At 44.8% G+C, this 17,484-nt stretch overlaps 1 protein-coding gene across 1 annotated transcript in view; it reads left to right on the top strand.

The window, feature by feature from the left end:
- Positions 1-17,484, top strand: part of CPLX1 (complexin 1) — a 138,991-nt gene that overhangs the window by 99,860 nt on the left and 21,647 nt on the right. Inside the window, exon 3 of the mRNA XM_066617813.1 lies at positions 703-878. Coding sequence (XP_066473910.1) covers positions 703-878 — 176 coding nt within the window. The remainder of the gene's footprint in view (positions 1-702; positions 879-17,484) is intronic.

Genomic DNA, 17,484 nt, shown 5'->3' with positions numbered 1-17,484 from the left:
GATGGGTTTGTAGCGATGGGCTGCTACTATTTGCTGCGCCAGAGTTTAAATATATTTTGAATTTTAAGTACGTTTAATTTTTTTGAAATGTGTATATTAACTTATAGATGGCATTTTATTGAGTAATGTAAGCCACCTATCTAGAATGTTGAGGTATAAATATTTTTAAATAAAATTAAGTAAGGGCCCAAGCCTATGTAACTTTCCAGTGCTGATGCAGCTGCAATGCAGGCTCAAGGTAAGGGAACAAATGTTCCCTTAACATTAGGGAGGCTTCCATGACTGTTCCTTCACCACAGGATGCAGTGCATGCCCCGTTGGCATGGTTGCATCAGCACTGGAAAATTGGATAGGATTGGGCCCTCAGTAAGAAAGTACTGACTGGTGAATGAGCATAGTGTTGAAGCAGAGGATGTATAGTGACCAGGTAAAGTATGACATACCTTGTCTGCACTGTCAAGTTAAGCACATCCCCAAATAGTTTGGTGACTGTGGTCATTGGCCAGGGAATACACAAAAGTCTGTGGATGCTCTTCATGTGGACCTGACTTCCAGTGAGTGTGAGCAATGACTGATGCTTATGTGTTGGCAGGAACCACCGCATCAAGTACAAAAGTAGCACTGTGCTCATTTCTCCTCCCAAGAAGGTCTCTCTGCTGGGTCTTTTGCTCATCTCATCTTTCGGTTGTACTGTTTCCTTAGGGGCTACCAAAGATATGGGGAAAATGCTGGGTGGAGAAGAAGAGAAGGACCCTGATGCCGCCAAGAAGGAAGAAGAACGGCAGGAGGCCCTTCGGCAGCAGGAAGAAGAGAGGAAAGCCAAATATGCGAAGATGGAGTCCGAAAGGGAAGTTGTGAGGCAAGGGATTCGGGACAAGGTAGGATTTGCTTTCAGACAAATCAGAGAGTCCACCAAATGTGGAAGAACTTCAGGGTGTGTCTAGAAAACACACCTGCTAACAGCAACATTGCACAGAAAACTCTTGTCTGAATCCCGATTTGATGGTGATGAATACAGTGCCATTCATGTGCCATGCATAGTACACATTATAAAAATGTGCCGGTCCCTGGTTCGTGGAAACATAATATGCTTGAAGAGTAATGAGGACATTCTTAGGAGAAAAAGCATCCAGATTCTTTTCCAGGCCCAGTCCTACTACTGGGGATGTTCGCTGGCAGAACTTTTGTTCCAGCGGTAAAAAGACCTTTAGGATGGTGCAACAGCCAAGCCACTGTCATGTGCTTTTGGGTGGGGAGCAGACGGCAGTGGCATTTCAGGGTGGGGAGGGAGACAGCAAGCCACGGAGGGGATAGAGGGTGTGGATTTTGGTGGCACCAGTGTACGCAAGCATTCTGTCCCCTCTTTCCCAGTCTGCCTCACCCTCTTTGTCTCCTTGGATGTACATTAGCAAAATGGCTGGTGTAGCTCCAGGGAGACCAATAAGCGAATAGGCAGCCTATCAGCAGATAATATTTTTGCTTACCTCCTACTGGCTGTTCAGTCACCCTAACCTACCACCACCACCTTTAGATGCATTATGTGCTCTGCAAGGATAGCTGCTTTGGCACTGGTGGTGGGGGATAGGATTGGGCAGTGAAGCTGACACAATGAGTGGAGGGGGTGGTGAAATCTCTCCATCATTCCATACATTACGAATGGAAAAGATGGTTTTCCCCTGAGCACTATGTTTTGCTTTTAGCCAAGCAGCATCCCAAAGTGATACTCTTTGGCATGGCTTCAGGTTGTTCTTATCGGTCTCTGCCCTTAATTGAACAGAATGCATGTGTAGTGTGTATTTTTTTTTTTTAATTTATTTGAATTTTGGGTTCAAGTTTTATTGCATTTTATTGTTTTTAAATGTTTTATTTTTATACATATTTATATATTTTATGTTTTTATGATTTCTTTTGTAAGCTGCTTTGAGTGCCTTTTACCGGGACAGAAAGGTGAAAAATAAATTCTATAAATAAATAAATAAATATTGTGCATGTGCATTGGGCCTTTCAGTCAACAAAAACTGTGAAAGATGTCATTTTTCCCAATCCTTTGGCCACCTTTCAGCCTGACTCTCAGCACTCATTTGAATGTGTTAAAGTGAAACAGAAGGTGGAAAGGAAGTATTTGTGGCACTCTGGAGGATTCTAGCGTATGTAGCTTCTTGTACCTGCATTATAGACGCATGTCGGGGGGGGGGGGAACAGCTTTAAGCCTTGTGTGAGAATACCCAAAGTGATGGGTCTGAATCTTGATCCTGTTTTGGATTCAAAGCTGTTCTGGATAATTAAGATACCTTTGATGGATGGGTGATTCATTTCTAGTTTGCTTTTGATATGGTTTTCTTAAGAAATGTCAGTTTTGTGAGTTGCTTTGTGAATGATCAGAAGGGCTTTGAAGAAGGTCTTTACACCACATAGGAATCCAAATATTTTGCAGGTGTGACTAAAATTGCTGACTGTATTTCTCTAATTGCATCCTTAGTCTCATCCGCACTAGCTATTGGCACATGCAGGGTTGGCCTGTCCTTGAGGCTGTCACCTCAGGACGCAGATTGCCAGGTGCACCCATCTCTGTCCTACCACTCACTCCCTTTCCTTCTCTTCTTACTCCCTAGATTGGAAAATTAAGAGGAAGCCTGGAAGAGAGGAGAATAGTGGGCTTAGAGACAGTGGTATTGCTGGAGCATACTGCCCCTGTGGTCACTACAGCTCCCCCACCACACAACACCCTTTTACCAGATGTTGCAATGCAGTGGTGGGCCTGGGCCTGCCAGCACCTGAAGAGCAGGTGGAACTGCATGGCCTGCCAGAAGTAGTTCAACAGTGACATGATGATGTCATTGAATCATTATGTGCACTGCCTAATTGCTTCTGGGGGCCACCATTTGTGGCCGTTTGGGGCCATGGGAGGGCAGGAGGGCCCATCCACTGCCAAATGTGGCATGGAGCTCCTCTCACTGGGGCCTTCGGTGGTACAACTGTCACTGCCCCTACCAAGGCTGTTGCCCCCGGGGTGTTATGATCCAGTTCCACCTACTTATTGATGATGCTACTGCTTGGAGATGTCGTAGCCCACAACTCTGCTCTCCTCTACCCTTCCTCTTCCACTCCATCCCACTCTTCCTTTTCCAGTCCTAGGCACTGGCAAAGCAGAGAGTGACACATTACCAGGTAAGGGTAAGGGAGAAGAAGCATCAGGCACACTGCCTCAGGGGATCTTGGGCTCCCCCCCCCCAGGTACATGGAGAATGAATAACAATTGAGTTCCCTGTCCCACCTTTGCCAAATAAATTGTAATTAAGTGATCTGATGCTCTTTGGTTGCATAACTCACCAGGTCTGTTCACTAGGCCAAACCATCACTCCTGGCTTGCGCTGCCTTTGTTTGGGGATGATTGCAAACGGACAAAATCTACATTGGTCTGTATTCAAATGTTAATTGTCTATATGGTTTAATATTGATGTCAAAGCAGGAATGTGAAGCAGCCTTGAAAATCAAATTACAGGACTAGCGAAGGAAACATAGGAAGAGGCGTACTAAGTAGTGATGGGCATTAAACATTGCAAAACTGACAGGCTTTGTATTGTGCAAAGCACAATGGAAGATGCGCTTCAATCTACATTTTCGTCAACCTGGGCAAATTTTTGTTCCAAATCAGGGATATGAATCACTTGGTCGAATTCTTGCTTTGTTCCCTCCAAGCATCAAAGGAGCTATTATGCTTGATGAATGGGAGAGTGGGGTATTGCTGCAGTGCTCCGAAAAAAACAGATTGAGAGTTAGTCACAGACAAGGAGGTAGCCTGGTAGTCGCAGCAGTGAGAGTGGGGCATCTGTCACTTACCCGTTTCATTTTATGGAGGTGCAGTTTAACTTTGGAGGATCCCTATAATTAAAAAAAAAAAATCAATACAGTGAAAACAGTTTTCAAAGAAAATGGGACAATCGTGATGGCACATAGACAAGCTCCATATGGAGGCACTGCTTCTCCCAAATGGCACTCGTATGTGAACCATGTGAAATCAAATGGCACTTGTATTTGACCACAATTGGGGGGAGGGCCTTATGCTCTTCTCGCATCCTAATCCCATATGGACCAACTGATATAGTATTAGCTTTGGATCAGGATTTCGTTGCTCTGGTTTCAAATTCCACTCAACCAAGAAGCTCATTGGGTGGCCTTGGGCCACTCAGCCTAAGCTGGCTTGGTTGTGAAGATAACATGGGATCATTCATGGTATTTGAGCTCCTTTGTGAAAGGAGCTCATGGTGCAAATGAATTAAGTAAGTACATTCTGTCAAGAGGGTTCTTTTGGGGTTGAGCCCAAAGGTACAATTCCCTGGGATCTTCAGCTGCACAAATCCCACTGGAATGAATGGGGGGGCATGCCAAGCGCATTATTGAAGTCTTCCCAGAGGGTCGTACCCTTGCCATTCATGGTTTCACAGAGTAGAACCAACAGGGTGCAGAGTGCTTCCAGTTACCAGCACAAATGCCAGAGCTAAGGCTCATGCATGGTTGGAAACTCTCTCACTCTCCTTGCTAAGAATGGGGGTAGAGGGTACGGCTTGATGAAATCCACAAACACCACCCCCTGACTCCAATTCCTGCCAAATTGCAGAACTTCTTAAAAAAAAATGGCTATGGGGCAGTATGGGGGAGGGAATCTGACACCCCATAATTTGAGCCCTGCTCGCACCCACTAGCATGTGAACTGTTACATTCGACCCCAAATCAAGTTGCTCCCACCCGAAAGAGGTTATTTTATACCAGATGAATTTGATGAAAAATTCCCCCCTGGATGACTGTGGCAACCTGGAGTTTTCAGAGCTATGTTACATCAAGAAGGGCTGAGAACACAAGTGAGGCTGAGCTTCATTGGTGAGGGAATGGAACAGAACCGGTACTTCTTTGTTCCGTTGCTTTACTGCATTTTTGCAGAAGTCCCTCATTTCAGGGTATCACTTCATGGTTTAATAAGCATCATCAGGGGAAAAACACATGAAAAGTAACTTTGGTTGCTGATAGACCCCAAGGAAACAAAAGCAAAGAAGCTCACTGCCTGAACGTTTGGATTGGAAGATATTCTTCTCCTGCCAGGCAATGTAGAATATTCATACTGAATCTGAGACTCCCACAGGCTGCCCCTCCTCCCATCGCTCTCTATCCATAGCTGTCTCCGAGCAGAAGAATATTCCGGGCATGTCTGAAGGTCACGGGCCTCAAAGAGAGATAATACTTTCCCCTCCTCATTAATCATGTTCTGTAATTCTGAAGATAAAGTTTACATCCTGGGTGACTGCAGTGTCCTGTCTTGCAGACTTTAATGACATCTTCCCTTTTAATTATTAATAACTTGCCAAAGATGTGAATTTCAACTAGCACTGGTGATTAATGAAATCATAAATAATGTACCTTAACTTTGACCATTGGCAAAATCTCTTCAAAATGCTATTTGTAATTAGGGGATTTAAAAAAAAAGGGGGGGGGAATTAATATATTTCTCTCCACTCTTTGTTTATATTACTATTTCAGGTAAATAAATATGCATAAGTAAATGATCATGATAAGTACTTTAATAAGCAATTCTCACTTCCAATTTGGAGATTGCATGCATTTTCAATCTTGTTAACATGAATTTGTTAAAACATCACAGGGTAATTATGGATCATATCAGACCCCCTAAGCAAAATTAAAATTAAAAACAGCTTATATGCTTTCTTTCAAAAATGTCTTTTCTTGTATATCATGCCCTTCGTGCATATAGGGGATACCCAACCCCAGCAATCCCAGGGATGCTACTGACTAGAGATACCCATTGCAGTGAAATGCTCCAGAGGTCTGTGGGAGGGAATCAACATGGAGGCAGGAGACAAAGAAAGTGACACCTTTCCTGCTCAACAGGAGACAATGTTACGGGGACCAACTGGATGTCTTTGCATGGATGGACCTGAATTGAAAGACTGGGACTGACCCAGAGGAACAATGCATGGCCTGATGGCCAGAAAAAATGTGGTGGAAGATGAGTGCTCCAACTGGCCACTCTTCAAAACATGTCTTCCTGGGAAGGTAGATGGAAATGACTGGAGTTGCACAGAATTTTCCCCAGTTTTTATTTTCTGGTAGAAAAGTTGTTGGCAGTTTTGGTGGAACAGAAATCTACTTTGTGTGTCATATTCGATCTGATTTCATGCAGCTGTTTCCTTAGGAAATTTCTGCTTTGTCATTGGGTCAGGAATGGAGTACCCGGCAGGATCTAGTGGGTAAGGATAATGCCATTATGGACCCTTGTGAGTCGGTCATAGAGCCAAAATGGAACCTGGAAGATTATGAGTGTATCCTATCAGAATTTGATGTTCATGGGTAGAACCTGACAAAATTCAAAGCTTACCAGCTTTTCAACCCCCTAACCCCCCCCCCCCCTAAAAAAAACCTGATTATCTGACAAAACTCTTATTAGTTGGAAACTTTAGACAACATCCTAAATATGGTGAAGAGCAAAGGAAAAGAAAGTGTGTATCCCAAACACGACCGGAATCCAAAGGACATTGGAGGGTGGGGGGCTTGATTGTGAAAGTTTGCGGGCAAGGTGTTACACACCCACATCCCACATCCTCAAGTGAAGAGAGGTTCCAGAGGCTACAGCGCTACCCAAGTTTTGGCTTCCTTGGCAGTAGAAATCACTGAAGACTTGAGGTGTCTTTGTAACATCTGCTTTGTTTATAAATATACACGCTGATGCAGATAGATAGCAGACCATTCTTTATCAAGAACAACAGGTTGCATCCTCATTTGCCAGCTTTCAGGCCCAAGGTGCTCTGGTTCCTGGGCTTGTTCTCCTTGCTTTGTAGTCTCGGCTCTCACAGATCAGATCCAGAGCCACTCTGCACAGTCCTTCTGCCCACCACCCCTCTGGTCCACTGCTGAAAGTGGTGCACTGAATCCACTTCCTGTTCACTGAAAGTAAGCAGTAAGAGGATCCGGGCAGTGGCAGCCCCCTTTTCCCGTGCCGCTGAGAGCCCAAGGAAGGGAAGGGGTGGAGGATGGAAAGTAGCTTCAATTCAACTTGGCTCAGCTGCTTTCCCTCTCATTAGCTACCAGGGGAAGGGGGTGGGTACTAATGCATGTGCACGATTTTGTGTGTGAGGGGAGGAAGGTGGCAATTCAGGCAGCACCAGCCGGGCCTGATCAGATCTGCCTCACTCATTTTACACATTGCCTCAGAAACTGCCAGCATGTCGATTTTTCTGTATTCTCTCAGTGATCATCTGAAAGAGGGAGGGAGGAATTATACACCTTACACTCTCAGCCTGTGATTTCCTGACTGCTAGATAGAATGCAGCATGTAAGGAAAGTATTTGGACAGCTAGTACTTGGCATCTGAAAAATCAGATTACCCGTGTATATTTTTAATTGCAACCCCTTACTCAGGAACTAATATCATAACAGTATACGTAGTCTATGAATGTGTGTTCTATGTAGTTCTTTCAGGGGATAATTCTACTACTACTACTACTACTACTACTACTACTACTACTACTACTACTACACTGCTGCTCACAGTCTTGAGCTGGTGTTCATTTGTTTATGTAATTGGTTTTTCAATTGTGAGTTTATTTTTTTTATATTTGTTTTTGGTAAGCCACCTTGGGGTTCCCCAGGGAGAAAAGTGGGGTAAAAATGCTGCAGATAGATAGATAGATAGATAGATAGATAGATAGATAGATAGATAGATAGATAGATAGATAGATAGATAGATAGATAGATAGATAGATAGATGCTGCTGCTATTAAAGGCAGGAGACCACAAATGAAATAGCCAGGAGAGCTTATTTTAATAATTACCAAATAAAACACATACAAATATCTTGGCTCTCTAACCAGGGCTCAGACCTCCCAACCCGCAGATCTCCTCATAATTTTGAGGTAAACCAAAAGTTTTTTGATAGGTTCAGTGAAGTTTAAAGAGACAGTCAATGTATGTTGAAGAGGTAGTCAAAAAGTTGTGACCAGCATTTTGCCTAAAACAAGTCTTCAAGGTGAATTCAGAGGTTCCTACTAACACAAAACATTCAAGGAAATGTGTAGAGGAGAAAAAGAGCTGAATTATTCATGGGAATGACTTCATTTCCACACATCCCTACATTTAGTCCAATTTGCATCAAGGTGGGACCAAACTCCCAGTAAACACAGTGAAAAGAGACATTGGTGTGAACAGAATTCAGTTTGGAAGACACATAATGGTTATTTAGAGGACACATTAGAGCAAGTTATATTTCCAAAGTGTTTCAAACTAGGGATGGGATTCAGTGAATTGGGGGTACCAAATTCCCTTAAAGAGTAAAATGCAGCAAGCTGTGAAATCAATACATATCAAAGCCTTCTCCTGATTCTTAATGCGATCTGGGCAGCCTGGTCCCACAGGCTTCCTTTTGCAAAGCTCAAATCTTTCAAAAATCCAAGGTCTCTTTTGGTTCTTTTTTTGTCTAAACAAAGTTCCCATTTGCAAAGAGGACAAACACACACACACACACACACACACACACACACACACAGAGAGAGAGAGAGAGAGAGAGAGAGAGAGAGAGAGAGAGAGAGAGAGAGAGAGAGGAATGAAATAGCCAAATTACTCTTTGCATGTCACCCTAATGGAGCAGAAAAGAACTGTGAAAATCCCAGTGAATTAAACCTGTCTGTGTCCTTGCAGACACTTTGGGGGTTTGATTGGGATGAATGCACAGTGTCAGTGAAAGTGTCCTTATCTGAGCTCAGGAAAATTGGATCATTTTTGTATAGCCATTGACATTCAAGGGTTTTCATACTGGAAGGAGAATTGTATGTATGTATGTATGTATGTATGTATGTATGTATGTATGTATGTATGTATGTATGTATGTATGTATGTAAGGAGAGCAAACTAGGATCAAACTAGGCAAATATACCTACTGGTGTGATGCGGATCTGTGTGCTTGATTTTTTCTAACAGAAAATGCACCTGTGGGGGTACCAGTCTAAGAACATAAGAAGAGTTCTGTTGGATCTCACCAAGGGCTGGATCTGGTCCAGCTTCTTGTATCTCACAGTGGCCCACCAGATACCTCAGGGAGCAGTGAAGACAACAAGATGCCTGTAACCTGTTGCCACTCCCTAGCACCCAGCATTCAGAGTTAGGGTAGCTCTAAAACCCAGAGGCTTCATATTGTTGTCATGGCTTTTAACCTGTGATGGACCTTTCCTCCATAAATCTGTCCTCCTTTTAAAAGGCATCTATGCCAGGCACCATCTCCACCTCTGGTGGCAAGGAGTTTCACAGACTAAAGAAATATTTTATTTTGTCTCTTCTAACTCTCCTGACACTGATTTCAGCAGATGCTGTCAGTGCTGTCGATTCTACTTAGAATGTTGTCTGTTTCACTTGGCGCGCTGCTGTCTGTTTAATTTTTGCATGTCCTCCGTTTCTTTTGGGACACTTTCAGTTTCTCAAAACTTGTTGAATTCACTTGGAACGCCCCTGATAGCCAGTTTCAAATTGGAAGGCGGGGCTGAAAGTGTTCTCTGATTTGCACATCCTTAAACTGAACATTCACAAGCTTCTGTTTTAAAAGAAAATTGCAGTTTGATATGAACCACAAAGGGAAGTGTCCAATCTCTTCCCCTCTTATGCAGAGAAGGAGGACAGAAAGATAAAGGGAAATGCACACCCAAAGCTGTTACCTGCATCACAACAAACAGTTCTCTGATGTCTGAATGGAACCTTAGTATTAGGAACTGCATCTCTTAATGTAGCTAATACATTGATATATAACCGGTCACAGGATTCTTAATGCCTGTGTATTTTTCCTCTAAGACGCTATGATTACATCCATATTAACGGCTGTAGTTGGGAAGCAGACTGATTTTGCTTTTCCCTCTGAGAAAGTAATTTCATCTGAAATTATTCTAGAGGAGCTCAGCTGGCTGGGTTTAACTTTTTGCCCAGTGACATAATAAACATCATCTCAGGGAGACATTACAAATTGACTCTTCTTGTAAGACTACTCTTCTCACAATGTGTTCTACTCGTCGGAGCATTTTAGTCTCCCCCTAATAAGTGTCAACTGCTATCTCTCTGAGTTCTGGGCAAAAAGGAAAATATTATTTAATATTCCATGATTCAATGGGCAGCTCAATCCTAAACTGTGCAGGCACAGCCATGCTGCATGGCCTGCAGTATAGCCAGTGCAGTTTAGGAGGTGGCTGGAGGTCTTCTTAGGATAAGAGGATATTTTTCCCCTTATCCCATGTCAAACCCCAGATGGCCCTTTAGGGCTTCCTGGATCTGCACCAGCTATTTAGCTGGCGCAAATCCAGGACTCCGGGTGTAACACTGGGAGGGCAGGCAGGGGGCTTAGGAAATGGTGGAGGAGGCCTCTGCTGATCCCACCTCCTCCCAGGCCTGATCCGCCCCATCCCACTCTTCCCCCACCTAGGAACACCCCCTCCCCACCTTCCTACCACCATCCCCATGCCTCTGCACTGTTCGGTGCTAGCCTACCTGCTCTGGACAGTGCTGCTCATAGATGGTTTGAGCACCACACAGGCTTTTGAACCAGTGCAGCTGGCTTACGTGCTTTACAGCACATTTGTGACACTCTGAGCTCTCTGGCTTGCTGGCACGGCTAAAAGCTTTGGAGAGACACAGAGCAATGTGTAACTAATTAGAAAAAGCTGTGTTTAAGACAAGTTATGGTGGATAGAATTCATCCTATGCCAACAGGCAAGGAAACAACCAGTAAGGAGCTGCTCCAGCCTCCTTGACTGGTGCTCAGCAATTTTCCACAGCCATCATCTATGTAAGACACCGTTGTCTGTGTGTGTGCAAATCAATCCATGACCCTCCCTCCCTTTCCAGTGCTACTTGAGGAACAGTCACTAGAATTATGTTACAGTTGCTTCTTGGAATAAGTTCTTTAGACCCAGTTTGGCAACTTTGGTTTACACCAGGAGTGGGTAAACCCCAGCCCGTGACCATTTGCGGCCCTCAAGGACCTCCAATTCAGCCCGCAGAGAGCCCCCATTTTCTAATGAGCCTCTGGCTTGTCCGAGACGGTTGGAGCCCATGCTGGCCTGTGACTGCCGGTCACAACTGCCAGATGCGAGCTGTGGGCCGAGTTAGAGCAAGGCCATTTATAGTCTCCATGTGTTTTCTGCTTTTCCCTGGGCATTATTTTAACCCCCATCCCCATTGCCTCTCTGAACAACTCATGTGCCTCCATGTGTTTCTGGCTTGGTCTGTATGTTTTCACTGTGCAAGAGGTGTGTGGCAAACAGTTCACAATTGTCGTGTGGTTCTACATGCCTGTATTAGAGTTCTCATGTGTATTATAAACTCATAAAATTCATTCATTCAAGTTCCTTCTCTAATGTATTCATTTAAGTAAATTTATGTCAATTAATTCAAATTTGAAATGTAAATGAATTCTTTTTTTTCCCCAGCCCCCAACACAGTGTCAGAGAGATGATGTGGCCCTCCTGCCAGAACATTTGCCCATCCCTGGTTTACACTAATGAGGGCACTTTGGACCAAGTGAGCATATGCAGAGTTTATTTTCCCCAGGGAGGAAAAGTATTTTGAGAGGACTAACAGACACAGTGCCCCACCACTCTGCTTCCTGAAGCAATGACCTCAGTCAGCCACATGGATGGTCCAGACCTAAACTAGCACTCCCAGAAGGTTGAGGGGTTACAGATACCATAAACCCTGCTCAGCCATTCCTTCAGACCTTCCCTTGGCTCCAGCCACTCAGAGGTCCTCCTTCCCACTCAACTGTAGCTCTGCTCCCAGAAGCCTCACCTATTGGCTACATACCTCAGAGGAACAAGTGCTAGGGATAAGCAATGATGTTGTCCTCACATCTTGCCTATAAGCTTCCCCAAAGGATTTGGTTGCTAACTGTTAGTTCAGAGCCACAAAGTGAGATCCTGAGTAAACAGATTAATTTATGACTAGAGATGAGGTTTTTTTTGGGGGGAGGGGGGTGATAATGAAATAAAAACCCATAGCCACTTCCTGCTCATTTTTATAAAAGACAAATAAAAAACCAAAAATTCTCTAAAACCTCTACATATTCTCTAACACCTCTTTTCTAGCCTGGAGCTTTGGGGCTAGGGCTATAGAGACTTTTGGGTTGAAGGAAGAAGTGAGTCGAAGCCCAGGGCTATCCAAAGAGAGCTTTAGTCAGACAGCAGCTCCCCCAGGCATCCAGAGGTGTCTCCAAGCACAAGACTTATGATGTTTCTAGACACACACGCTGCTAGTGTCTGGCGAAGTCCAAGAGAGCCCAACACTGGCCGAATGCAGAGGCTTATACATGCTAAGTGTTTACGCCAGCTGCCTTATCCAGAAATCAGTGCTAACTGGCACAGGATGGACCACTTGACAGCACCTTGATATATATCTGGCTAAAGTTGGGGTTCTCACCGCTTAAGAGACAGCTTATCAGACAGGTGCATTGGACAAGGGCCAGACTGATGCTGGCAAGATATGTTCCCACCATTAATGAAAGCCTGGGGTCAAAAGGAGGACACTTCTTATTGCCTTCTTCTCTTAAGGTCCTTGGTTTGTGTCCAACTTCTCTTTGCTTCCCCTGAGAACAACAGGAAGTTTCCAGGGACTTGGAGACCCATGGACAGGCATACAAGATGGAGGATAGATGGCCATCACAACCTCTACATGCCTGTGACTGCATCTGCTGGCACCATACAGGCATACTCTGGTATCCGTGGGGATTCTGTTCTGGAACCCCTTGCAGTTAAGTGAAACCATAGATACCAGGGAACACCCCAACCCCAAGGAGGTGTAAAAGGGACATCACTGAGGGAGAGGCCCAGTGCCAGCACCATGTTGCTGGGGACCATGGGAAAAAGCCCTGCCCTGAGTCCCCTGCAGTGTCCCCTGATGGTGCACTGGGACTACAACTAGCTACAGTACTGATGGGTCAGTGTTCAGCCTAGCCAGGTGGGTCTTCTGCTGGGTGTGGGCTCTGGGCCTCTACTTGCCCTAGCCATTTCTGGTCAGTCTAATTCTGCTATATCTGACAGAGAATTTGATGCCTACCGGAAAGGACACCAGTCACAAATTCAACTCAGTGTGTTATATAAGCTTCACAGTGCAGTTTAAAACTGTCATACTCCTTGTCTTTGAAAAGGAGAAACTAACAGTGAAGAACGACTATTTTGCATGGTGTGAATGACATCATGACATAATATTCATGGCAGGTTTGGGGGGGAAAAAATCCCCATTTGTTTCCAGCCTGCAGTCAGCTGCATTGCTCCAGGAAACATGCAGAGCTTATGAAGGACAAAGCAAGGTGACTTATGCTTGCAGCAAGTGCTGAGAAGCTCCCAGCTCGGGAGCCAGGGATAAGAAGCTGTCGGGTCAACCTTCACTTCTTGTCTAATGCATGGCTGTGGCAGCTGTGGTGCAGTACAGCAGCAGGGCTTCCAGGAGTCTGGAGCCGAAGCAGCAGTTCACACAAACAAAGGCCCTTCTCAGATTTAGAACTTCAGATGTCAAAATGGGTCAGAATTGAAGTTTGACACCAGAGGCAGTCCTGGGCTTTCCTGCACCTGGGACCACCACTGCCTTTGCCGCTCCCCTCCCATGACCCAGCAGTGACATCATCATCATGCTGCCTCTTCTGTTCTCCCTTTGAAGAAAAGGGGGAACAAAGGAGGCAGCCCAGGCTCCATTGGAGCATTTTGGGGCCATAAGAAGCGGTGCTCAGGACAGGCAAGCTCCGCTTCCAGGAAGTGGGCGGTGCTCTCCTCCTGGGCGCTGCTTCCAGCGGCCCCAAAGCGCTCAAATGCAGCCTTTCACACCACTTAGAAATGGCCCAAAAGGCTCCATCAGAGCCAGAGAATCGGCCTGTGTCTCCTCCAAAATCAGACGTGGTACTCACCCCTTCCCACTGTTCTGAGGGCCGCCCCCTCCCCTTTCATTAAAAGGAAGGAGGGGGGCAACCTCAGTTGCGATTGGGAACCGCGCTGAGAGTGACTGCAGGAGCGCGGCCACTCTGTGCGGTTCCCTGCTGGTGGAGGGGTGGCAGCACTCAGACCAGCAGGGAACCACGCAGAGTGGCTGTGCTCCTGCAGCCACTCTTGGCGTGGTTCCCAGTTGCCTCTGAGGCCGCCCTCCTCTCCTTCCCTTTAACAAAAGGGGAGGGAGACAGCAGAATTGTGCAGACAGTGGCTGCACTCCTGTCTCAATGGCGCTTGCCCAGTGCAGCGCCCAGGGTATTTGCCCCACTTGCCCCCATCTAGGTATGCCTCTGTTTGACACTGACATTTGAAAGTTCATTCTTTTGAGTGAGTAACAGCCCAATCTACTCAGCCCAACCCAATCTCAGCATGTCTACTCAGAACAGCATATCTACTCAGAAGTAAGTCCCATTCAGTGGGGCTTACTCCCTGGGAAGCATGCACAGGATTGCAGCCTAAGGCTACATTTGTTTTTCAGCTTCCAGTGCTAGAAGTGCTAGGGAGCTGTTTTTCTTCCTTTTCCAGCACACTAGGGTCACATTTGTTGTTTACCTCCTAGCACGCTCTCCATGCTAGCAATATTTCCTGTGAGAGCAGGGCTAGAAAACATGGCCACCTCCATGAATAAGGTTATCCTACTATTCTGTTCTGAGGAAACAACTGGGCATAACCATCTTGTACGGATATTCAAGAAGTGGTGAGGAGGGGTTTTTGAACTTGGACAAAAGGAGCCATCTATTCTCAAGATTTTAAAAGCATTATACAGAAGTGAGTAACTTTAATAACTATAAGACAATGATTAAATGTCACAGAACATCCTGAAATATGTTTGACATCATTTTCCTTCTGTGTTTTTTGTGTGTGTTTTTTTTAATGGATTATATTTCTCCCATGCTAGAGACATGTTAGCAACTTCACATCCGGCTATTTTCAAGCCGAAAAATGAACAGAAGAACATAAGAAAAGCCTGACTGGATCAGGCCAAAAGCTCAACTTGTCCAGCTTCCTGTATCTCGCAGTTGCCCACCAAATGCCCCAGGGAGCACACAAGACAACAGGAGGCCTGCATCCCGGTGCCCTCCCTTGCATCTGGCATTCTGAGGTAGCCCACTTCCAAAACCAGGAGATTGCACATACCCACCACAGTTTGTAACTTGTGATGGACTTTTCCTCCAGAAATTTGTCCAATCGCTTTTAAAAGCATCCAGGCCAAATGCCATCCTGTGGCTAGGAGTTCCACAGACTAGTTACATGCTGGGTGAAGAAATTTTTCTTTTGTCTGTCTTAACTCCCCCAAAACTCAGTTTTAGTTGATGTCCCCCGGTTCAGGTGTTGTGTGAGAGATAAAAGAATATCCCCCTATCCACTTTATCCATCCCCTGCATAATTTTGTATGTCTCATGTCCCCCTTCAATAGCCTTTTTTCTAGACTGAATTGCCCAAACGCTGTAGCCTTTCCTCATAAGGAAGGTGCCCCACCTCAGTAATCATGCTGATTGTTCTCTTCTGCACCTTTTCCATTTCCACTATGTCTTTTTTGAGATGTGGTGACTAGAACTGGACACAATACTCCAGGTGTGGCCTTACCATCTATTTGTACAACAGCATTATAATATTAGCCATTTTATTCTCAATACCTTTTCTAATGATCCCAAGCATGGAATTGGCCTTTTTCATCACCACCGCACATTGGGTCAACACTTTTATCAAGATGTCCACCACCACCTCAAGATCTCTCTTCTGATCTGTCACAGACAACTCAGAACCCATTAGCCCAGTGGTTCTCAAACTTTTTTAGCACTGGGACCCACATTTTAGAATGACAATCTGTCAGGGCCCATCAGAAGTGATGTCATGGCTGGAAGTGACATCATCAAGCTGGAAAATTTTAGCACCCCATATGACAAAATCAAAGTAAATTAAACATTTACAAAAAGTATAAAAATTTATTTAAAATAAAGAACCCCCTCCTAACTCTTCCAAGCAGTCGCTGATCTCTTAAAAAACAAAAATTCCCCAAACATCCCAAAGGCTGCAGTCCTACCCACTCTTACCCAGGAGTGTAAGTCTTCACTTACCCCATTGACAATCATTATTAAAAGCATATACATAGTAGCATGTTAAAATATCTGTCACATATTTTCAAATGCAGTCACATGCCATGGTAGCATGAAGTCTAATATATTAAAAATAAAATACACATTGAAATCAATGGGGATCCACCTGAAATTGGCTTGCAACCCACCTAGTGGGTTTGAGAAATGCTGCATTAGCCTGTATGTGAAGTTTTGCTTTTTTTGCCCTAATGTGCATTACGTTACACTTACATTGAAATGCACCTACCATTTTGCATCCCATTCTCCCAGTTTGGAGAGATCCTTCTGGAGCTCTTCACAATCCCTTTCTGGTCTTTATAACTCGGAAAAGTTTAGTGTCACCTGCAAACTCGGCCACTTTGCTGCTTAGCCCTGTCCCCAGGTCATTTATGAACAGGTTGGAAAGCACCAGTCCCAATACAGATCCTTGAGGCACACCGCTTTTTACCTCTCTCGACTATGAAAATTGCTCATTGACACCCACTCTGTTTTCTGGTCCTCAACCAGTTCCCAATCCATGAAAGGACCTGCCCTCTTATTCCCTGAATGTGGAGTTTTCTCAGCAGCCTTTGGTGAGGAACAGTGTCAAATGCCTTTTGAAAATCCAGTTATATAATATCCACAGGTTCTCCTGCATCCACATACCTGCTGACTTTTTCAAAGAATTCTAAAAGGTTCATGAGGCGAAACTTGCCCTTGCAGAAGCCATGCTGGTTCTCCCTCAGCAAGGCTTGTTCATCTATGTGTTTAAAGATTTTATCTTTGATGATAAAGCATTCCACCATCTTATCTGGAACAGACGTTAGGCTGACTGGCCTATCGTTTCCTGGGTCCCTTCTCCTTCCTTTTTAACAGCACCTATTACTGTTGTTTTAAGCAGACTCCATGCACTCTGGAGAGATTTGGATTCTTTTTACCTTCCCTTTCAATTTCTTTGTAACTAGTCTCCTCATTTGGGGGAAGCCCACCCTTTGGAAGACAAGCGTTTTGTGTCAGATTTGCTTGGCACTCTTCCCCTGACATGCATGCTAAAACTGATTGCAGCATGGTTGCTGTTCAACAGTTCAGTAATATTTGCATCTCTAACCAGATCCTGAGTACCACACAATATTAAATCCAGGGTCACCTGTCCTCTGGTGGGTTCCATGACTAGCTGCTCCGAGGCAATCCTTTAGCAAGTCAAGAAATCCAGTTTCTTTTTCATGACCAGAGCACAAATTGACCCAGTCAATATGAGGATAATTGAAGTCCCCCATGATTACTATGCCAATCTCTGGCCATAGTCCAGAGATTCAGCAGCAGAACCACCAGAAGACTGCAGAGAGTCTTGCATACATCTTGGTCTCTCCATCCCACATAAAATCTTATGATGC

Source organism: Tiliqua scincoides, chromosome 2 (genome assembly GCF_035046505.1).
Source record: "Tiliqua scincoides isolate rTilSci1 chromosome 2, rTilSci1.hap2, whole genome shotgun sequence".
In the NCBI taxonomy this organism is placed as follows: domain Eukaryota; kingdom Metazoa; phylum Chordata; class Lepidosauria; order Squamata; family Scincidae; genus Tiliqua; species Tiliqua scincoides.
Note: the sequence above shows the minus strand (reverse complement) of the source record. Positions and strands in the feature narration are given on the sequence as shown.